The sequence below is a fragment of the Malurus melanocephalus genome, unplaced genomic scaffold (assembly GCF_030028575.1).
Source record: "Malurus melanocephalus ecotype Western Australia unplaced genomic scaffold, MMel_1.1 scaffold_7, whole genome shotgun sequence".
NCBI lineage: Eukaryota > Metazoa > Chordata > Aves > Passeriformes > Maluridae > Malurus > Malurus melanocephalus.
The window spans coordinates 1750495-1774384 of NW_026623239.1; the positions used below are offsets into that span (position 1 = coordinate 1750495).

Genomic DNA, 23890 nt, shown 5'->3' on the forward strand with positions numbered 1-23890 from the left:
ATAAAAATTAAGTATTCCAAGCCAAATATAAAACYAAGAATGAAAAAAAGTATTTTATTTCCATCTAGCATGTTTCTTTCTGCTTGCTGCCATTTACCCCATTAGGACTGTCCTTTAAAGTGATGTGGGAGAATGGAGAGGTCATTTGAAATTTTTATGGCTTCTCCAAGGTCATGAGTCTCACGGACACAATTTAATAAACTAGATCATTTGGACTGATAAAGCACAAGGAAATAATTAATCTCTTGCTCATAAAAAAAAAGTAATCAAGAAGAAGTAAATAACATCCAGAAGCTTTTTACTTTCAACAAGTTATCCATCAGATTAGGATGTCAAAAAAAATTGCTTGAATAATACATAACATGTCTTGATAAGAGTGTCTATAATGAATCATTCAAACAATAACGAATATGTCTACAATTAAAAGACCTGAAAACAGGACTATGTATAAGGTTAAATCTTGACTAAAAATCATGCCCAGTTATCACTTCTGCCAGAAGTTACTGAAATCCACATGCAAGAAACTGTAATAAGGCCCCTGTTCTGAGGAAGGCACAAATGGCCACTGTAAGTGCAAATCTTAAAGGAAGCAAGGCAACACCYCCAGTGACTTAAAAGATTTCTTCAGATTCTCTACCTCTATAAAACCTTACTTACAACATATAACCCCACAGAGATGCAAACCTAAAGTTTCATTCACATGGTTTTAACTATTTCACAAACATCATGACTGTCAAAATCCACTCTACACCCCCATCATGTTGCTCTGCATGTYGAATTTTCATTGCTAAAAGTAAAACAGAGGAGTAAACTGCAATAACATAGTCCAGACCTACACAACGGTTCCAACACAAGATTTAAGACAACAGAAGCATGCGGGGATTTCTTTTTTTGAGAGGCTGTGTTTCAGACTTACTTATTACTTCCAAGAACCCGACAGTGTAAGAATAGTTCAGAGTGCATCAACTGTTACAAAACACATGACAAATATCCTTGTTCCCTTCTATTCACAAGAACCAGAATTAAGACATGCTGCTTCCCAGCAGACTGCGCTTGGGTTCTATTCCTGAACATACCATCAAAGTGCAACATGACCTTTCGCTAATATTTTTCCTGTGTGCATTAATTTGTTTCAGATTAAAAAATTCAAGTTCATTTTTCTGACTTGGAGATTTTGTTTCTGTTTGTTTCATTTTTTTAACTTTTAACAATTTATAAATAGGAATAATATTGCAAATTTAATATCAGAGTCTACAACTTTATAGAAAAATATTTTCTTAGAGAAGAGTGATTCCATTCCTAATTCACAAGAGCATTAAGAGAGAAAAAAAAATTCAATTCCTACTTCACTGCAAAGGTTGTTCCATTATGAAAAAGAAAGGGTCCATTTTACATTTTCAAAACCTTTCACAAGTCTAATTTCAGAATTTAATCAATACATTAGACAAGACCCAAAGGGGAGTAGAGCATATATTTCAGTGTGTGACCTTTTTAACTTTAAATTAAAACATAATTTTTATCAGATTAAACAAGTGAGGAAGGCAACAGCACCACTACTACTACTATATTCTGTAACAAGCATAAGATGCTTTTACCACCAGTAAACATTACATGTTAGGATGCAGTTTCACGCAAAATTTCAGAGCACCTTCCACCAGCAGATTCCATAGTTAAGGAAAGAAAAAAATGTCCTATAAAAATCCTGCTTCCAGACTTAGCCTAATAATAATTCATATTTTATATTTTATAATACACTTCCCAAAAACTCTTTTTATTTATTAAAGACAGCCATGTAATATTTTACTACCGTCTTTCTATACCTTACACCTCATGAAAACTAAATGTGAGCTCACCCCAACAATTGGCTTGTACATCTTGGTTTTACAAGCACCTTCATTAGGTTTCAAAAGTGATCCTACATACACCACCCCGCAATGCTGCAGAAATGCAGCCATGCACTACTCCACATTCSCCAGCAAGCTGCCCAGCTCCTCCCCGCCTCACTCACCACCCTCATGCTGGTGTTTGCGGTGGACTGAATGAAGTGACATGTTCTGTCTGCACCTCTAAGGGAAACCCCATCAGCACCACTCCTGACACCTGACTTGCTTTTGTGGACACTGTGAGTGCACAGGTGCAGTGCCAGGTGCCACAGGATGTGCTGGGACTGTGCATCCCAGAGATGGTTTCTGCCTGCAGACCTGTTTGCCGAGCAGCACTGAGCCCCAAGTGGAGCACAGGCGTACGCTTACCTCGTGTCACACACCAGCTTGGGCGCAGGTGTAACTGGGCGTGCAGCTTGCCATACTGAAATACGCTCAAGATACAATTTTAGCAGCTTGTGTATTAAAATAAGGAACACTGCTGTTCGTTACTTGTGAAAAAGAGGGGCAAAGCTACACAGAATCCAGAACTTCCACAGCATTTCCACGCTTCTTCTAGAGAGCATTAGCCCTGTATTAAAATTAGTATATAAAGAAAGCAGCAAAGAATTYCAGGCGTAACAGTAAACAGGTCACAACACTGATATGAGAAAGAACAGAAGTGCTAGGCTAAAATCAACTGCATTTAGCAGTAGTCTGAAGAAACATGTTCTAATTGTGGCAAAAAATCTACAATCTTTAAGTACAACAARAATAGATCATACCTGCAAGGAATTTACAAATGCTTACCTTATTTACACACAAAGTAACAAGTTAAATCTACCACAAATTTCAGACTTTGAGGGAAATAAATCATAGAAGTTACCTATTACAATAAATGTATTTTCTCCACACAGAACACTACAGATATTGCAAAGGAATAAGCMGCAAAATTAGGGTCAACAAATGTTGAATCTTTTCAGGGATAAAAATTAATTAATTTTAACATTTAATCCTCATGTCTCACTCACCAAATCCTACACTGTAAAATGCAGATTCAGATTACAGGCTCATATATGAAAAAGAAAAAAGTTTCCTTGAAATGTTATTATGCTTATGCTGCTAAATAAACTTAAACTTACTACTTTAGTAAAAATAAACTAAGTCAACAATTATAAAGAGTTCAAAGAGATCAGAACCCAGGTCTCAAACTGTTTCCTGAACTACAAGCTYTGCTCAGAGTAACTGCAATCACAAATATATACCCAAACATTACTTTCATGTAACATTAAATATGAGATACCACAGAATTTATACTCTAGGCACAGAACAAGGATTTCTTTGGTCCTTTATCCTATAAATAGCTTTTACCTCATTTTGGTGCTTTAATTCTTGTCAAACGGGACCTTATAGTCCATGTTTCACATAATTACTACAATGCTGAGTAATGCTGTCTTACTACTGATTAATGTTTGACATAGGTACCAAGTATGCCAGGTTATGAGCTACTTGTTATTTTCCATTATCTAACAGAGACTGAGAATTTTCAATGAGAATCAATTTCATTGAAGAACTCACCTGCAATRCTGTAAGTTTTTTGCGTTTTTTTTAACATCTACCATTAAGCAGCATTTCTAATGAAAATTCAGTTGGACAACTTAACATAAAACTCAGAATGGAAAATGTGATACACTGACTAGTACAGCGTGTTTTTTAGAAAGAGTCAAAATGAATTAGGAACCTTCCAAAAGCTAAGTGCAATTCTGCCTAGGACACAGATACTTTGATTTGTGTTTTTAATGTCCCTGCTGCTTTCCACCTCAARAAGAGTGTTTCCTTTTTTGACCCTCTTTGGAAACCATGCACTCTTGCACACTTCTCTTGTTTAAGCAAAACAGAGTACCTAAATAACAAATTGTCATTGATCTGTTCAATGTCTTTTTCAGGGTTCTTTAGAAGCATCTATTTACATTTTCATAAATGAAATCTCTGCACAGCTGCAGAATAATTTACCTTGAAAATAGGCTTCAGGAGGCCATCTGGCCATCTTCAGATTCCCTGCTCAAAGCAGGGACACCTCTGAAAGTCCAAGTATTTTGCTTTACAGAGAATTTTTACCATATACCCCATAAATGTCTACTTCTCACATCTTAGTTGAGGAGAGCACATTCACAGAGTGAAAATTTCACACTTTCCAAAGTTCTGAAGTTTCCAAATTTCAGAACCACAGCAAACCATTTCTTCCAAACCATATTTAGCCATTTCCAGTGATGTTCTCAATTTTCTCTCCCCCTTGAAAATCTCATTTTAAATACTAAAGGAATACATTGAAATCCTTTTGATAATAAACACTATTAATTGTAGAAAAGAATCTCTGCTTTTCAGTTGCAGCTGCCCTAATCAGCTGCCCTTTTTATCATTTCTTTAACACTTTTATMATTTCTTTTTATTTATTTCATTACTGGATATATGATAAGCTATATCCTTCTCATCTATGATTTCCTTAGCTTCCTTAGATACACAGCAATTATTGGTTGAGAAATCAAAGTGGTAGGCTAATTCCTGAAGCTAAAATAGAAGCTTGATCCTCAACTCTTCATTTCCTGCCTTGATCAATTTCATACATTTCATGTCACTCTTGATCYACCAAAACTATTTTGGCAATTTTATCTTATCTATTACTAATGTGACAAATACCTACTCTAAATGTGTTCCACATTGAAAATTGCATAATTTCCATTCTTATTCCTCTCCTGTGTTCTCCTTCATAACACATGTTGATTATAACTGATAAGATTTTGTTCCTGATCATTGCTATTTCATATGTGCGCATTTTTAGTTCTACGTACTTCACTTACATATAAAATTCTTCTTACTGTATTCTTTGGTTTGTATTTGGACACAATGGAAAATTATTTTTAAACAGCTATGGTAGCACAGGGTAAGCTCACCATCTCTAACATTTCATATACAAACTTCATACAGWCAATTCTTTGAAACTGAATTGTTTGGGGTAAAAACAATGTTATTTGAAGGGTGGGGATATGAATGACAATACTGATAACAGAAAATTGCCCTTCGACAAACAAGTATGAACAGGATTACAAAAAGAAGGTGCTTAGCAATTTCCTGCTTTTTTAAACTTGTGTGAATTTAAAAARTATTTGATTTTCTCTCCATCTAATTAATTTCAATAAAATTTCAATAAAAATAAATGCAAATGCATCAACTTCAACGAATTCCACACAAGTAATTTATCCTTCCTGCCTCTTAAAAGAGGAAGTTTTACAAGCTTACTAAAAATCATCCTTATGTTTGTATTAGTAGCAATATTAAAGGCACCAACAGACACATTTAAGAGCCTCACTTTCATCTATATCTGTAAAGCAGAATGCTAGTCTTAAAATGCTTGCTAAAATCTGGGAGAAGACTGCTATTTTGGAAAGCATAAGACTAGTAACTATTAAAAAGAAGCGTTCACAGCTAAAAACAGGGCAAGGCTTAAAGTTGCATWTTCTTTGCTATGTCACACCCCTCCCCACTCTACCACTCACAGCCACTTGCAAATCAGTCTATTCACTTCTGTGCCAGTACAATTTTTTTGCAGATTCCACTAGAAATATAAGAACTTATATTTCTGGTTTCTGATTTCTAAAAAACTATTTATTTCTGATTTCTAAAAACTTTGAGGACTTTGGTTTTGTTTCATTTTCTAATTCATTTCAAGGCTCAGTCTTGCAGCACAGCTTTACAAACACAGAGGCACAACCGCGAGAATGTGAACTCCCTTCACTCTCTACAGAAGAAAACACGCATTTGGGGTTTTGATGTAGTCAGAGGGAGAATCAACACAATTCTCAGCTGCCAGCAGGAGAAAGGGTTTTGGCTTTGTTTTTATTTCCAAGATTCCTATCTACAATCACAGCTTGTTGTACTGATTTAGTGTCAGCCTTGAAGGATACTTGACAACTGCTGACAAAGGTATCTATTTTCACATGCAAAAAAAATCCCACTTAAGTTAAGCATCATTAAGGATTAAAAACATCTGCAACACTCTTAACAAGAATAGCCAACAAAACTGAACCCCAGGATGGGCTATTGTCCTTGATGCCTGTTCCAGAGATAATCTTCTCCTTCTTGGTCTAGAATGTCCTGCCCCCACCTTGAACTAGTTTCCAGGGCCATGCAGGCCACAGAGGAAGGGAATTGAATGCAATACAGATTTTACTGTCACTCACACATATGCAGTTCCTTACTATATATATATMTCTCAAATTTTTGTTAAGAAATTATTTTATTACAGTTTWAAAAAATTATAGGGAAAATCCTTTTGATCCCCTCACCCATCTTCCTGCTAGTATTAGTGTGTCCCATATTACATCCATGGAAATGCTGGGGGTTTTTATTTTCTACAGAGCACTCACCCAYCTGTGGGAATATCAATCATCATCTGCTACCTTATTTTTTATACCAATTTCAGAAAGTTGAAAGAATGCAGCTGATTTCCTGTACTAAGAGTCAAAGCAGGGAAGTCCAGCTAAGCCCTCTTCTCCAAGGCACATTATTTCAGCACTTGGACTACATGCTCCCCACAATGCCCCACAGCGTGGTATTTAAAGCCCGACCTTAACTCAGAATACTCAYAGTCACTTAGTGTTTGGGCAAAAATCCAGGAGTTCTATGACAAACCATTGGCAAAAATGGAATGGAAATTTTTATACTGTTTAAGTCAATTGAACTCGAAAGGTATTTTGTGGAACAAACTACAAGACRCTTTTCTAGCCCCAAGGGCTTTCTTCTCAAAACTTTTACTTTCAGTAAAGATACTAGTACCCCAAACTCAAAACCCCCACCAAAAAAAACTTAAAAAAGAAACAAAAACAAAACCCCAAAAAAACAAACAAAAAAAAACCCTAAAACATAAAATCCCTTAAAAAAAATTTAAAAACACATACCAAACCAACACATACCAAGCAAACACATATCAAAAAATCCCTCCACACACACAAAAAAAACCGCAAAACCCAAACTGAAAAAGAGTATTCTACTGGAATCTTAGTAATTAGATGCAAATAAGGAAACAGTGATTCCCTGTCAATAGATACTCTTTAAAAACAACTTTGCTTCCAAAAAGCTAAAGAATATTTTAATTTTTCATGCTGTGAGGTAATATGACACTTCATATATATACAATGGCAGATTACTTTTGCACTGTTGCTAGAGCAGCACACTACTGTATGTTGTTTTCAGTGGTAGTAATAATGTGCAGTCTTCTGACATTCACACTAGCCCTACTCCTGCAACCTTTTTTGACAGAATTAAATACATGTCAATTTCACATAACTCTGAAAATGTGAAGTGCTTATCTGCATATAAAGACACACACTAAAATAATAGCACTTTGATTTTGACGAAGCTGTTTTTGCAGTTTTAGAGGCTGATTCATGTTTGGTCCAGAATTTTTATTTCCATCTTTATTTAAAAAAAAAAAAAAAAAAATTAACGATGAAAGCACATTACTGAAGTCCTTATATAAAACAGTGGGAAGAACAGAATGCCATTTTTAATTTATTTTTCCAGTGTCTAAAGCCACACCACTATAAAAAGCCAGCAGTCTCTCAAGCTGGATTGGAATGTTTAGAAAACAAATTATTTCATTGCAAAGAAGGGAAGAAGGATATTAGAACAAGTATTCACAACCTGATGTCTCACTGCAGTGCTTAAGTTACACCACTGCACTTCTCATGCTCTGCATTGACAAATATATTTCATCTGTCCATCCATAAAGAACAGACATGTTAGATGCCTTTTTTTGGGTATTTTTTTCATTTTGGAGGGTTTTTTGTTGCTATATCCTTCTTCTGCCTTACTATGCCCACACAGTCTCAAAAGATCTGCTATCGGTGTGTGGCTCACCCTAGGAATGTACTCCCTCAGATAAAAATGTGTCAATTACCTTCAATTACCTCAAATCTGGTAAACACAACAGGTGTTATACTCCATCCTAGAYGAGCATCACAGGCCTCAATGTCAAATTCAAGGATGGTTTCAAGTGCTTTGGGACTCCCTTAAGGCCACAGAAGCATACAATTGCAGTTCAACATGGTAAAGTGAATTTTAGAGCAATTCCCCTAAAAACTAGATTTGAATTATGATTYACTTGAATTTTCAAGAACTTTTCAGAATGACTTTTCAGAAACCAGCTAGAGAACAAAGCAGTGCATCATGCTGCATAACCCTTCTCAGAGTGCATCATTTTCTTGCACAATATTCATCCTCAGTTTTACTCCAAAAAGCTTCTTGAGGTTCAACTCAACTTCAGGTGGCTGTCAAAGAACACTATTTYCTTGCATTTCTATGCACTTCACTGCCCTAACTGCCTCCAGCTCCCCCTGTCTGTTTCATGCATCTCTGCTCTGTGTTACACTATTTTCAAACATACCTGTGCCAGCTTACCTGAGTCTGCCTGGCTACAGTACCCTTAGCAAATTAATGCACTCCAACAGTGCAGCTCCTTGCTGTTGCAGCAAAGTAGTTTCCCTGAAAAGGTTTACCTTTTCCTCCTTTACATTGTCTCAAACACATCTGCATTTGGAAAGAAATCAAACAGTACCAATTTCAATACTAAAACCTGGCTCTTCTTCATCTCATTGACATTATCTGCAACCCATTTCMGTCCTCATCAGAAAGGTTTTCATTTTCACTACATGTGACACAAATTTAAAAGAGGACACAAAAATGTTCACTCAAGAGCCTGGTAAATTTTAGCATTAAAAGTACAGACAGGAATATACTGCCACCCAGGAACTCAAACTGTGCAAAAACTGCCTAAACATCTTCCTTTTATATAACACTGTGCTTCACATCTTTGAAACCCTACAGCATTAAGAAGGGCTTTAAGTCCTCAGGAATAAATGAAACCTATCTAATAGAGGATTATAATCGCATATTACTTAATCAACCATCGTTCAAAAATAAAAGGAACAGAAACAACCATTTAAAAAAGTTACTAGTTATATATAGCAGCACTTGGAGGCTTTTATTAGAACTTATTAGACATAGCATCAAACCCAAGAACTCTGTCCCACTTGAATGCAACCCTGATGTTTGCAGWATTTCAAAAATATTTCGGAATCTGTTGTATTTCTTTAATACGAGAATAATGTGCCTGTTCCCATGAAGATGAGATTACAAAATGGAAGAAGGAATGAGAATGTGAAGAGGCAAAGTGATCTAGAAATTAAGAGGAAAGAAATAGCTTAGGAATCATTTCTCTGCTGTCAAAAGGACTTTCCTGAATCTACAGAAAGCTTTCTTTCGGCCTGTAAATGACATATTCAAATGAACCTTCTCCTCCTGACCATTCTTAAGATTTTCTGAGAAAAGGCACTTACTTTCTAGTAATAACTTCAGGTATTTTCAGGCAGTGTTTGCCTGGAAATGCACCTTTTCCTGAACAAAAGATATATTTCTTTTCAAGTGTGTATGGCTAGATTTTGAAAGTCCTTTATTTAGGTTTCATGATGGAGCAGTAAAGACTACATGAATCTGAATTCCTCTGTGCAGTGTCTGAATCTTATACTCAGTTTTGACTGTAAACCTTCCAGAATTACTAGGTATGAGGGCACGTGTAAGTCACCAGTGGGCACTCCATAAGGTACGGTGTCAATCCTCCAGAAAGCTTAAGCCTGTGACTTTCCTAAAGACACCAGGAAAAATTTCCTCACTGACATGGTGGTCAGGCATTAGAACGGGCTGCCTACAGAAGTGGCTGAATYCCAAGTGTTCAAACACCGTGTGGATGTGGCATTGGGGATGTGGGTCACTGGTTGGATTTGACAATCTTCAAGGTCTTTCCCAGCCCTAAGGTTTCTATCATTCTTTAATACATTTCTCCAGCTCAGGAAGGAGACAAGTGCACCCAAAGAGATGTACACCAGCCAGACCTCTGTACAAATCTAGCTACTGCTAACTTGTTTTGCTGTCGAATTCCCAATCTCATAACACTGGACTTATTTCCAAGCATAGGCATCTCCCAACTTCTTGTTTCTGCTGACATTGAAAAAGAGGACAGAAATAATCTAGCATTTTTAGCCTTTTTTAAACTCTGGTGCCTGCCTCAGAGGTAATACAGAAAGCCTGAGATCAGTATTACTAAAAAGAGAGATAGCATTTTCAGTAGCTTTGGCTCTTTTTTGCCTTTTTTATCACCCTTTCATTACTCCAAGTCTTCAAAATGTATTCTTAGTAAGAGGATYTGTCTTGATATGGACAAAAAGTTTTTGCTCTCTCCCCTGAAATCTCTTCCCAGTTACTGTCTTGCCAGAGAGAATGCATTCCTMGAAATACATGTTATTTCATTAGTAGTGATTTTACACAATCATACTGAATAAGATTTTCTCAGAGGCTGTAGGCCATGCTGTGGGTTGTGGTTTTCCTGTGAAAGAGGAAATATTTCATGTATTTTAACCAGTGAAAAAGGTCACTTGTCATAGCAGCTTTTAAAGTTTGTTAAACATTCATACAAAGCCAAGTGGAACAAACTGAGATGCCACATAGTTTCAGATACCAGATTCCTGTCATTAGTAAACAACAGGAAACAAGATGGGTGAAAATTGTCTCTTCTGCATATAATTGAGGTAATGACTTACCTTATTCCACCTGAAGAGGGACTGGAAACGGTGTCACAACATTGTTAGACACCTGTTTGATGTCAGATGCTCAGCACTGATACTGTTTGACAGCATGTACTGCGTATTTATTGCCTCAAACAGGACAGATGTTAACAATGTGGGTGATGCTCTTTCGAGARCAGACCTACTATTTCTCCAGAAAGCCAGATTTGGAAATTACATTACTTGCAAACATAAAATTAGCAAAAGTAACAGGAAATCAACTCCAACAATTCTGCAAAGTGGGCAATCAAATTGCTTTTAAATTCAAAACCATGCCATTAACCCCCAAAGATGCTTGGTTTGAAACTCATTACCACAAGAAGATTACTTTTCCTTGACAGTATCATTTTGTACCAAAATACACAAAACAATGAATTAAAGAACTGGCAAAGAAAAAGTAGAGCACAGGAGAGAATAACATTGRTGAACACAAATGTAAACTGAATGCAAATGAAAAAGTGTGGACTCCTTCTATACTACTCTGAGCAGACCTGGTGAGATGCTTGCCACATAAAACACCTAATTAGTCTGTAATAGTCTAAGCAATATAGAACTGCTGGCAAGGTGTAAACCAACAGAGTAATTGGAAATGGCCTTTCTCACCATAATGTTTTCTRAAGGTACATAACACAAAAGCAAGGTGTAACATGCATGGTACTGCATTGGTTTGGCAGCTGCTCCCTTTCAATCTCTTTCACAGCCTCTTCTGATATGAGTATTSACATTATCAGGAAGAAAAGATAAGCAATCTCTTTCCACAAGACATGCAACAGCTTGTTTAGAGAGAAGGAAATATGACTGGTTACAGGAGCACAACCCCAAGGTGGTCCCAAAGTAAGCTATGGGACGTGACCCTGGCAAGATGCAAATRCTCTGACACAAATCAGCTTTTCTCCTTTGGACTGCACAGCATTTTTATTTTACTTATTTTACACATTAATAGAATCTGTAATTCTTAACCCAAGTTGAGCATTTCCATATGCAATGTCCTCATATTTTAGTATTCTAAAAGAGACACTGTTCAAATGCTTCAAGAAGTAATTTTTTTGATTTCTGTGGCTAACCCTGCTCTTGAAAGGTTTACATAGGAAGTCTGCAAGTAATATACTGTCATGCACTCATTTTGAAGCTGAATCTTACCCTAGTTTAACTTTATTCTGATAGAAGTATAGTTATAGCCTCTATATTAAACCTAAGCTATTCCTTTGCCATCACTCAGCAGTGCTTCTTCTGGAAGAAAGGTAAATCCATTATACAAATTTAAGGGATATGACTAAGTTTCTCAATTCATCTTTAGAAACTTTGATTGGAACCTCACTTTATCAATATCTCTCCCACTGCAGAGGAAATGAAGTTATCAAAACTTTGGTCAAGACCCCAAAGAGAGAGCAGTCAGCTCTTCCCAGCGCAGCTCCCCTTCTTGCCCCCTCCAAGTATCAGAACCTTGCGGCTCCCTCTCTTAGAGGTCAGCACAATATTCAGCAGAAGGATGTGGCTCATCTCAGGCTCCCCACTGCAGCAATATGCTGATGAACCTCAAGCTCAAGCTGATGGTTCCTTTAAGCAAACACACCATTCAAATGCAGCTCCAAATGACTACACGCCCTGGTAAAGGCGTTTCTAAGTTTGCTGCAGGGCACAAAACAAATTATAAATTAATTTTTAAAAAAATCAAATAAAATCCAAGACTTGACATGYAAGGAAGTGAATGAACAACCAAAGCTAACTTTGGTAAATATTCCCAGACTTTAAAAGTTAGTTAAATATCATGAATATGGTATTTTTAATCCATCTGGCCCAACTTCCTTTTTGCCCTTCAAAAACTTAAGAAGGCARAAATCATACTTGTTAAAAGTCACTTATTTTCAGCTCTTCCGTCTATTAAGACAGATATCTTCAAGCAACTAAGAGCAGTGAAACAGATTTTAAAAGCATATAAAAGAATCATACAACTCTAAAATCACTGAGTCCATCATTTAAACTAGCACCACTGTGTTCACCACTATACCCTATSTCCAGGTGCCACATCCAACAATTCCCYGAGCAGCCTTTTCCAATGCCTGACTACCCTTTCAGTGAAGGTATTTTTCTTAATATCCAGTCTAAACSTCCCCTGGTGCAAACTGAGACCATTACCTCTTGTCCTGTCACTTGCTGTCTGGGTGAAGAGACTGACCCCCATCTCTCTAGGACTTTCTTTCAGGCAGTTGTAGAGAGCCATCAAGTCTCCCCTTGGCTTCCTTTTCTCCAGGCTGAACATCCCCAGATCCCTCAGCCATACCTTTATCAGACTTCTGCCTCAGATCCTTCACCATCTCTGTTGCCCTTCTTTTTGTTGTCCCTTGTCCACTTCTGCCTCTGCCTCCAATTCTTAAGGCAGTATCAGTGTGATGGAGGACAAGGCAGAAGAGCAATGTTGGTAACCTGGGAACCTGCTGTTAAAGCAAGTTCACATTCATCTCTCCCTAAGCCCACCCATTTCTTATCCTAGCTAGCTTATCCTTCTGCCTTGGAGTCAGCAAGAAACAGATATGGGAGAGATTATAGTTTTTAACATATTTGTGAAGGTACCACAAAGTTTACTGCCTAAGTAAAAGCAGATGAAAAGATAATGCCTAGAAATACTGCAAAAGCATAGCAAAAGTACTGAAAAGATAGGGTTATCTTCCACTGCTACACACARAAAGACAACAGTTCATCTGTTAAGACACTGCATAGTTTCTGAGAATAACAGGGAAGAAAGTATATAAATGCCTGAGAATTTGCCATTAATCCCATGGATATGTTTTCTTCATCTGAGAAAACTGAAGCACTAAGCTTAAAAAATCAGTTTGGGACAAACAGGAAACAAATTTTCTAAGAAAACAGATGTCAGGAACCATTGCACTAAATAAGAAAAGCTCACCAGACCTTTGTTTCTCACATTCCCTTAAGGCSCTAAAGTTTAACTCTACCTGGTAATGAAATGAGTCATCGAGTTTAAATTTAGGTATTTGAGCTATGTTTCTATTGTTTATTTGGACTGACAATGGTACAGCCACATATTACAGACAATTAAACTTTCTCCTTTACAAAACACAAGTTTCATTTCTAATGGCAGGCTGAGGCTGCCCAAGGCTRCGACCAACTACAGACAGTCAAGCGGGACCATCTTGCTCTTTAGCTCTAGACACAAAGAGACAGGGAGAAAGTCTTAAGAATGTACTGCCATGAACAGACCATGTGTAGAGGCTGTAACCACTTACAGTGTTTGTAAATTTATGTGACATAATATAGGCTGTATTCATAAATTGTTTGTATAGCCACATGAAAGAAACGTAAGTATACTGTGTAAAGATCCTTACTGTAAGCTGGAAAATTAAATGATGTAAAATCACAAATGAAGTCAGATAACCAAGTACACACCTCAGTACAACAGCCAGAGGTTAGTGCATACTCCTGGAGTCACTTCACCAGGWAAATTGTTACTAAGTAATACATCAAACTGCTCACAACTTACAGAACAAGGGTTACACTGGAATCCATTTCTGTGCTGGTAAGAAAACAAAAAAGTCCTCTCAGCATTTTAAAAATTCTGGACTGCAACTTCCTTTTTTTTTCCYCTGTAATTAAATGGATTTAATCAGAGCTAATAGCTATGATAGATCAAAACCAAACAGTCTAATGCATGATTTGCTGTTCATTGTAAGTGCAGAATTTCTGTCTCTCATGGTGGAGCAATTACATTTCTGTCATCTTTCTGCAGTAATGTGACTGCTGAAATCAAGTTATAAATTTCAGACTCATTTTTCTGAGTTGTTCCACACACTCAAAATTATACTGTTATTCTTAAAACCAGTCCTACAAATATAAGGACCTTTCTCATATTCTGAAACTTTGTCTTTGGGAAGTTTCCTCTTTCTTAACAGGAGCAGTATTTATTAGGGTTTAATTCTCAGAACAAAACTAATTTTATGATGCACACCTTGCCAAAAGCAGCAACCTTGCTTGTCCAGAGGCACAGAAAAATCTTGAACCAGGACTGTGCAGTCTGAGACTATCTGAGTCTCCAATTAGCTCCTCTAAATAGGAAYGAAAAAAACCCTTTTCTCTCAATCTCATCCTTCAACATTTTTGCATTCATCCAAGGCCTGTCCTACTTTCTTTTTGCAATTGTTAGAGACGTACAAATAAGCTTGATGAGAAAACTAAACTCAGTTCAAGGACACGCAAGCTTGTTTGTGCTCTGAGAAGGAAAAGGGTGATGTCCTCAAAAGAAAAGTAAGTGGTTGAGAGGTAGCTGATGAATGTGGGATGCAATTTACAATTATTTCGTCTTTGGACCTCATCATAGTTCTTTCAATATTACTTTCAAGTGTTCTTTTTCGAAGGTCCTACAGATAAAAATTTCTTCTCTATTTTGAAAAGGAAAAAAGGGCACATAAATGCATCATCCCCAAAGGCAAGGATTGAGATAGCAAGTGAAAGGAGTACATGCTCAATTCTGCCACCTCCCACGCCTCAGAAGWGGGATCACATCACTAGCATCCACCAACTCTCACTGTTATGCCACTCCACAAACACAGATTCTTTTCAGAGAGAAACAAAGGGCTAAACCAAGGTGGAAGGGGAAGGATCACCATATTTCCTTAAATATTGATTCAAGTGCCTGCATCCCATACAGGCTGCACAGAATCTACAGAGTRAATTAAGTAATTGATCTAGCTCTGACAGAAGAACAGATTTGTTTCCCCTTTGCTTAGGGTTTTTTTGGAAAAGGTGGGAAATGTAATCACAATGGCAAACTTCAAAAGCAGAATGTACTTACTGAAGTAAACAAAGCAAAAAGTTCTGAATTTTTTTACGTCCAGAAATGTACAGAAATTCTGKAAGGAAAAAAACATCCCAAAACTTTTCCTGTTATTTCAACAAGCAAAAYGTAATTATTTCATATTTCTAGACTTCTACTTATTCTAGAATGGTTAAGTATGTATTATCAGCTCAGTTTCAAATGTAATCAGACTCCGGTTTGATTTTCATAGAACCACAGAATATCCTGAGCTGAAAGTGGCCCACAGGGATCATCAAAGTCTAATTCCAACTCTGCCCAACTCTGCCCCTTCAGAGCCCCAAGAGTCACCTGAGAGCTTTGTCCAAATGCTTCTCAAGCTCTGTCAGGCTGGTGCTGTGACCACTTCCCCGGGGAGCCTCTTCCAGGGCCCAACCACCCTCTGGGTGAAGAACCTTTCACTAAAATCCAACCAAAACCTCTCCTGAAACAACTTCATAATGTTAGGTCCTGTCACGGGTCACCACAGAGAAGAGTCCAGTGTCCGCACCTCCTTCTCTCCTCACGAGGAAGCTCTGGACTCCTATGAGATGTCTCCTAAGTCTCTTCTTCTCCAACCTGAACAAAGCAACTGAACCTCAGCTGAAGCTCTTATCACTTTACCTCTAAAGCCTTCCCCATCTTTGCTGCCCTCCCTTGGATACTCTCTAATAACTTAATGTGCCCAAAGCTGCCCGCAGCACTCGAGCTGAGGCTGCCYCAGGTCAGAGCAGAATGGGACAATCCTTGCCTGGCTGGCCATGCTGGGCCTGATGCCCCCCAGTCTGTACATACATCCAGGGTTGCCCCATCCCAGGTGCTGAACCTGGCCTTTGCCTAATTAAAATTCATTTGGTTAGGAATTGCCCATCTCTCTAAATTTGTCAATGTCTCCCAACACATTTCACTGTTAAAGCATCTAAAAGTTAGGAGAAATTAATTAAAAGGAAATAAAAGCAAATTAGAATAGCAGAATTTTAATATTATCTGTTTTTTGTCAAAAGAATTACACGAGCAGGTTCAACACCAGCACAATTATCAGTTATGTTTTGTCTTGCATTAGCAGACAAAATCCTGTAAATATTCTTCAAATATATCTATAATGAAAGAACATAAGAAATAAAATATTGATTTTTCACAAGGAATCCACATAGTATTTATAGTGAAAAAAAAGAGTTCCCCCAAGAAGTTTTTAATGGTTAAGAACAAATTCACAGGTTAAGTAAGAAGGAAAACCAAGAAAAGAGCAAAGCCTTTCATAAGACAAATTGCAATTAGGTAACTGAATTTAATGAAATCTGTGGAATGGATTTATGGAAGAAAATTGTATAACTATCAAGAGACAGCACTGGGCAAAAATAATTTATTTATCCTAACAATTTTCATGCATAAATTGTAACTACAGATCAGGTGCGAAAATACACAATAATAAATACCTTGTATAGTAATATTCCTACTAGCGGATCTTCTTAATGATGAGTAATTGCAACACTCTAACTCACTCTCATTTCTCGTATTCCTCTGTGAAGATACTCAGCACCATGTGACATTTCTTAAGCCCTTCAATCTCTCTATAGATTTCAATATTTATTTATTTATATGGCTCTTCCTATGGTTATAGAAAATTATCACACAGTTGTTTAAAATAGTCTGGACTAGACAGCCTAAGGAATTACTGCTATTAACAGTGGGAAGGGATATGAGGCTGTGTGTCTATGTGGATAGCTGCCAAATATATTAGTGGAGGAAAGAAATATTATATAAACACAGCAATTTTGGGGATCAATCTTCATTCGCAAATCAAAAGTYTTAATTAGCAACACAGATTATAAGATTTGTGCTTCTTCTATAGGTCACTTCACCCTGTAGGCATAAAAATAATGATACTCTGTACAGAATCTCCAGATTGTCATGTTGCAATCAACAGTCCAAAACTCTGAAATCAAATTATACTATTAAAAAAACCCCTTATACAGAGCTGATTATCTTACACATCAGTTCCTAAATGTCACTTAAACTTATTAAAATGTCTTAACGGAAGCAAGCAGATCTTGGAGATCAAAAATATACCAGCTTGTTTTGTGTATCTAGTTCAGAGACATTTCACTTCCCTCAGATTTTGAATGCAATTAAACATTTGAAAYTATGAATCATTGTAATAAAACGCTGTTAATTGGATTTTTAATTGAAAGCACCATTTTTCCCCTTCTCATACAAAACATCAGCAGCAACCAAAGCAGCTGAGATCACAGAACAACTGGAGCTGGAAGCCCACCTGACCCACCCCCCTGCTCACAACTGGGGCTAACTCAAGCATAATTCCAGGTCTGAACACAAGCAAGCAGCAAATCTGTAACAAAAAAACACAAGAAAAAAGTTTAACAAAAATCATGAGAGCTGAATTTGCTAGTCAAAAGCAGTATATTTCCTGGGAAATGGAAATGTCACTAGCAGCTTGAACCACCTGAGAAAACCAAAGAACACCTTACTTTTGCATTTCCATAGATTTATTCCTCTGGGACTCTGCATTTCATCTGAAGCTGACAAAATGTACTCTATAAATATTTATACAGCATATAGCAGATTTCTTTTTATTTCTCAATGCACAAATAACATCCATGTAGCCACACGTTTTCTGATTACCTCTCCTTGAGAGTTAATTTAAATACTAATTTTAAATGTCATCTTGTGAATAAGAACTATTCAAATGTTCGTCAAGTACTTTGATTTGTAGTAAACACTAATGTATTAGTATAATTAATTTTAATTAGCAAGAGTTCAAATAATAGCCCATTTCATTTMCCTTGTTCAGGATGGTTTTTTTATTAATAGGCTTTATTTTTTAAAATGAGCAAGAGAAACTTCTATCGTCATACACAGATTAGAAATGAAAACACTGAAACACTTCCCACAATGAGTGACTACAGAATGATTCTGAGCATTATCTCAAAGAAAGCAAAGAATCAGTGACAAAGAGCACTACTGCCCCCTAATGAGCCGGACCACAAAAGCTCCTCTGTAACAGCATTTTGTGTCTTTCCTGAAAAAAATCAAGTCATTATATTGGTGAATTATGAAAAAAAAGTGAAAAAATTAATACAATCATTAAGAACAAATACTTTAAATTCACACTGCATTTCTGCACAAAAGGCACGCACATAAAATTGGAGAGGAAAGAAGAAGCATTTAGTAGCTCCTTTTTGCAGATACAATACTTAATGCACTAAGAGATCATGCAGATGCAAAGTACACCAGAAAAATTACCCACACTTCTGTTTGTATTAGCAGATATTAGTCAGTCTGTATACTGTATACCTAGTCTTGTATACTAGGATGTCATCATTGAAAAAAAGCCTGTAGTTATCTTTATACCAACCCAGATTATTAAATGTTAATGTCTGTACTGCGAGAGCATCAGTTTTCTTGTTGCACTGTTTTATCTAAATGCCCATCATGAGTTTATTCTAGGCTTGTAATTATCACAAAGTAATTCTGATCTTGGTATCTAAACATACCCAYAGAAAGAAACAGAAAGGAAATGATAAAGAAGTTCACTACCTGAACTCTGTTTGTACATGACACAGAAGAACTTTCTGACTTACATGTAAATGACCTTTTTCCCTCTACATTTTTTTAACAGTTTTGCCATAAGAACAGAATCTGTATTCACTGCTCACCAATGCAGCTTGGACATAACAGTTCCTGTATCTGCATTTCAAAAATACAGATTGCAATAAAATGCTGAAAAAAACCACAACTGCTGCAAGTCTTAGAGAGAAGCACAAACATAAGCTGTGTATTCTCTTCCAGTTCACCATAAATCAKAAGTTCCACTCACATTAGTAAAATTACTGTGATTTAAATGCAATGCTAAAGCAGCACTGAGTTCTGATTTTTCCCCTCAAGCTTCTTATACTGAATTTTTCATAGGTAAAGAAAGAAAGATTCTAATTCAGAATTCAGATTCTAACACAGAACTAAAGATTCTAATTTCCACTAGCAAGATAAGGTTAAAAGTAAATCATTGTCTAATTTGAAACATGCTGGCTAACAAAAGATACAGACTTTATGAATAAAAAATTACGTTCACTAGTGAGTTTGGGTACTGATACACCACCAGTCGACACAATCCTTGAACTTAAGACTCTACCTTAAAAACTCCAAATACTGGGCTCCTGTGGCCTCATACTTATATGTCATCATTTATATAAATACATTATTAGCACAGAAAGGTTGCAAATGCTGAGCAATGTCTTACACAAGTACACACATGGTAGAAGGTTGCAACCTATTATGCATTAAAAGTAAAAGAACTACAATCATATGCCACGTGATAAAAATAAACTATCTACAAAAACATTATAGAGATCTAAAATAACCATATTCCCTGTTTCTCCTGTCACAGCCCAAAGAGCTGGTACACAGTTCTTAGTCTACTGCATATTTATGCTATTATATCARTATTTCACAATTCCAAGTGATTACTATAACCTTTATGAAGCATAGAAATGAAAATACTGACCAGAATAACAAGAGYTCCAATGGATGCCTTTAACAGAACTTTAACATAAGGCCAGCACCACAACTTATTCCAACTCTGCTAACAKGTATTTCTTACCTTTGAATCTTCATTGCTCACTCCCAGCTCCAGCACAGCTTGAGGGGACTTCAGCTTTGCTTGCATGGACTCTGCCATTTGAAGATTAAGCTGCCATCCAATTGTTTCAAGCTATAAAACACAAATGTAGATGACAATCAGATGGTACAGAAGCACTGAGGTCAACTTTCAAAACTGCCAGTGGTGTGTTTCAATGACCACAGTGCCATGCTCTACAAATATTAAACATTTGTACACAATGCATTTCTCTCAAATTATCCTGGACTCCAAGACAAGTTGGCTTCTCTCTTGTCAAATTTACCATTCAAATTGCCTATGACCACTCAATATAAAGCAACCTCCTGTGTCTCAGATCTGATGGAACCAATCCATAGAACACAATTAAGGAAAGGATCCAGAATATGGTAGTTTCCTCCTTTTGTGGAAGTTTATCAGCAAAGTTACAGATTCAATTTCATTTCATATTCATTTCTCTTTTAGGAAAAAGAAAAAAAAAAACAATAAATAGTAAACCAGCTAAAAATGGTGATTTCTTAATCAACAATTTTTTCAATCAATTTCTCAATCTACTAATGTGTGCTGCACCACATGCAGATCTTGATAACAAAAATAATCCTGCTTTTCCAATCATTAATGCTGAAAAGACAAAACCAGGTAAACATGTGAGCAATAAAATTTTTAATAGAAAGCTATAAAAAATACATTTCAAATTCTTTTTTTAATCATTCATCTAAAATTCTATTCCAACGTTCTTAAGGCACAGCTCACACACAAATGAAATACACAACAACAGACCTACAAGACTTCCACCAAATAATCTTCCTGGCCTTAGTCAATAACGAGAAGTGGAAATACAATGTCTTACTATCTGCCAAGATAATTTACACACAAATTCTTTTTAAACTAGTGTCACCCATCTTCCAGTAAACATTGACTGAACTGGTAGAAATGGAAGTGTGTCACATCTTGGCTAATCTCTTACCAATCTAAAAGCTAAATTCAGCTAAACTCATTAATAGAATAAAGCCATGGCAAATGTCCTGTTTTGTGAACAATAACACATGCCCTGCATCCTACAGTGACAGTAAGCTCTAGATGAAAGATAGGAAAGGATGGYAAAAACTTCTTCCATGGGCTCAGCTCAAAGACAGAACTTCCAAAATTTCTTGCAGCTATACAATTTACACTTACATACTAATGAATTGCATTTATTTGTATGCCGGATCAACAGCAGAACTGTGGAACAAACACAGGATGCCATRTAACTAAGCACACCAAAACGATGATTATATTTCATGATACCTTAACCACCATGGCCACTCCAACATGGTTAGGGAGTTTAGCCAAGACTACAGTTAAGGGAAAGGCCCASTCTCAGACTGGCTTCGTGTAAAACTACAGGAACATTTAAACAAATGCATGAAAGCATGCAGACCACACAAAGGGGCCCAGTGAAGATGTTCCAAGACTAGTCCACCTCATTTTGAGCTTGACTTAATAACAGAATGTCCACAGCCTATGAATTAAAGATGCTTTAAAGAAAAGTTATATGAATTATAATAGCACATTAATTTTCAGTCATAGTTCTGCTTTGGTTTTCTCTAACCTGATTATATCTTAGTTAGTGAAAACAATAGTGTAAAGCTCGTCCCACCCAAAAGCAARGAACAATCTAGAGTGGATTCTGTCTACAAGCTCAAGCCAATCACACTAATGGACAACTCTGCTAAGTGCCTGTGCTAACCAGTGTGTTCCACAAAATTATACCAGAATGATTCAACTAGAAAACACTTTTCTCTCCACAAATCTTGAAATTTGTGGAAATTAAGAAATTAACTGKTTTTTTTCAGGAGCATAAAAATAGTACCTTAAAAAAAAACCTAAAAAAGTTAGGGTTTTTATCAAAGAAAAAAGGTATAGTTCAGTTAAGAAAATTGTCAACAGAAACCGACTTGGATCCRAAGTTATGGGTTGTAGTGGTGAGAGTAGCCCAAATCAGGCAACCAGGAACAGTTCCATCTATTGATAAAACACCTAACCACTAAGGATAAACAGAGACAGTGAGCTCTGGAATGTGACAGCTCTTCACACTGYAGTCACTAAAGTTCAAGACTCAAGCTCCTCAATTTAGAAAGGACTTTCTATCAGCCACTTGAACAGTTTATTACTATAGTATGGAAACCAAGCCTTWGCCAGGATAGCAGCTTACCCACGATCATAAAACAATGCACTAGAGACAAAAAAAATATCTGAGGAAGTCTGACTTTTAAGACTTTCCTGAAGCTTTCAATACTATGTACTCTGTGTAGCATGAAGAACAAACCACCAAAAATAAAGAAATTCCAATTTCTGTTTTCTATTTCACTTTAATACATATCTATCCCAGAATATTGCAGAGGGCTCAGAACAAGTACAAAATACATGGCAGCACAGTCACCTGAGTTTATAGCTGAAGACCAGCTGTAACTCTTGTTTTATATTGCTTTACCTTAAAAATTATTATGTTTTCCTGTATAATTCATTTCTGTTTTCTGTTTTAAACATAGATGTATGAGAATAAGTTGTAATTAATAAATAGTATGCTGTCTAAGGCACCAAAATGGTCCATTTTCCTTAAAGAAAAATGCAGCATGTATCTGGCTATGGTTGTGTTTACTTAGCAGACCTCCAACATCCTGAACTGTCAAGTAACCTTTTSAGAGTGGTGACAAGTTTTTGCATGGCATTTGGGTCAAGGCACAGTATTTGTTAGCCACAAAGTGGTACATATTTTAGGGCAATTTTTTCAAATATGAAAGTACTATAAAATTGTTTTTACTTCTAGCATAAAACTTGTTACAGAAAACAGAACGACAGAAGAACAGTGCCAGAATCTGTGACACACCARCTGAAATGCATTTGCTGGGGCAGGAAAGAAGTATTTTTCCATTCCTAGCACGAAAACAAAGCCATGATTTTAGCTACTGTACACCATCAGCTTCTTTTCACAATTTCTTATCAGCAAGGTTAGAAATGTGTAATGTACCTTGCCACTGCAACACTAAACACTGTGGAAAATATACTTTTTAGTGCTGTAACTTCTCACTGATATCTCTGGCTCTTATTTAACCTCAAGATTATGTTCAGAAAAGAAAAAAACAAACAAGTGCAAGCTGGAAAAAAGAAAAGGAAAAGAAACATAGGTACTAAATAAAACCAATAGTGAGAATGTATGAAAATGCTTCAGATCTGTTCCATGAACCCCATGACAAATGAGTCAGGGCAACAAAGATATGGGGAAGCTTTCAACAACCCCTGCAAATCCTCAGTTSTTGTGTCCATTTTGTTTCATTCAGGCTTCTGAAGACATTACCATGACACTCGGGACTAACAGATATGGAAGAACTTTCACACCTCCCCCTCCCAGCGCCCACTCAGTACCAGCTGAAGGGATAAGTGTCATCGCTGCTGAACCAGCTCTGTACCTTCATACCCCCAGTGCTTCTCAGTGGCCACCCACAGCTGTCCCAAGGCAGATCCACACTAGAAAGCAGCTAGTTCTAGTGTAGGAGGATCTAACCCTTCAACTGAAGATGAGCAGCACCTCYGCAGGTAGATAAAAACATCATCTCTGGTCTGTCTGTGATGGCCACAGTCCTTTTCTTCCAGTGCAAAACAATGCATCTTCCAACTCAAGCCCACTGTCCTGTCTACCAGACTATTTTTCAAGTTATGTAGTAGAGCATAGTATTTTACACAGTAAGAAAAGATCATCAGCAATCTAACATCACTATGATAAAACATTTGGGTGAAAGTCAATCTCTTACAAAAAGCCCAGTGCGCTAAATGTCAAGGCAGCTTTCACATCTGATTTAAGCCTCAAGCATGAGCTCCAATCAAATCAAGGTTCACGCAGTCAAACTTAACACCCACAGAATCTACCATTTCC

General features: G+C 36.8%; 1 protein-coding gene across 2 annotated transcripts in view; it reads right to left on the bottom strand.

The window, feature by feature from the left end:
* COMMD10 (COMM domain containing 10) overlaps positions 1–23890 on the bottom strand; it is a 105184-nt gene that overhangs the window by 60401 nt on the left and 20893 nt on the right. Inside the window, exons 5-6 of one of the 2 annotated variants that reach the window (XM_057372300.1) lie at positions 19963–20073; positions 18317–18384 (exon numbers count right to left, since the gene is read on the bottom strand). In XM_057372300.1, the coding sequence (XP_057228283.1) occupies positions 18334–18384; positions 19963–20073 (162 nt within the window). In that variant the 3' untranslated portion in view covers positions 18317–18333. Of the gene's footprint in view, positions 1–18316; positions 18385–19962; positions 20074–23890 lie in introns of those variants that run through there. The other variant, XM_057372291.1, reaches the window with a different exon arrangement.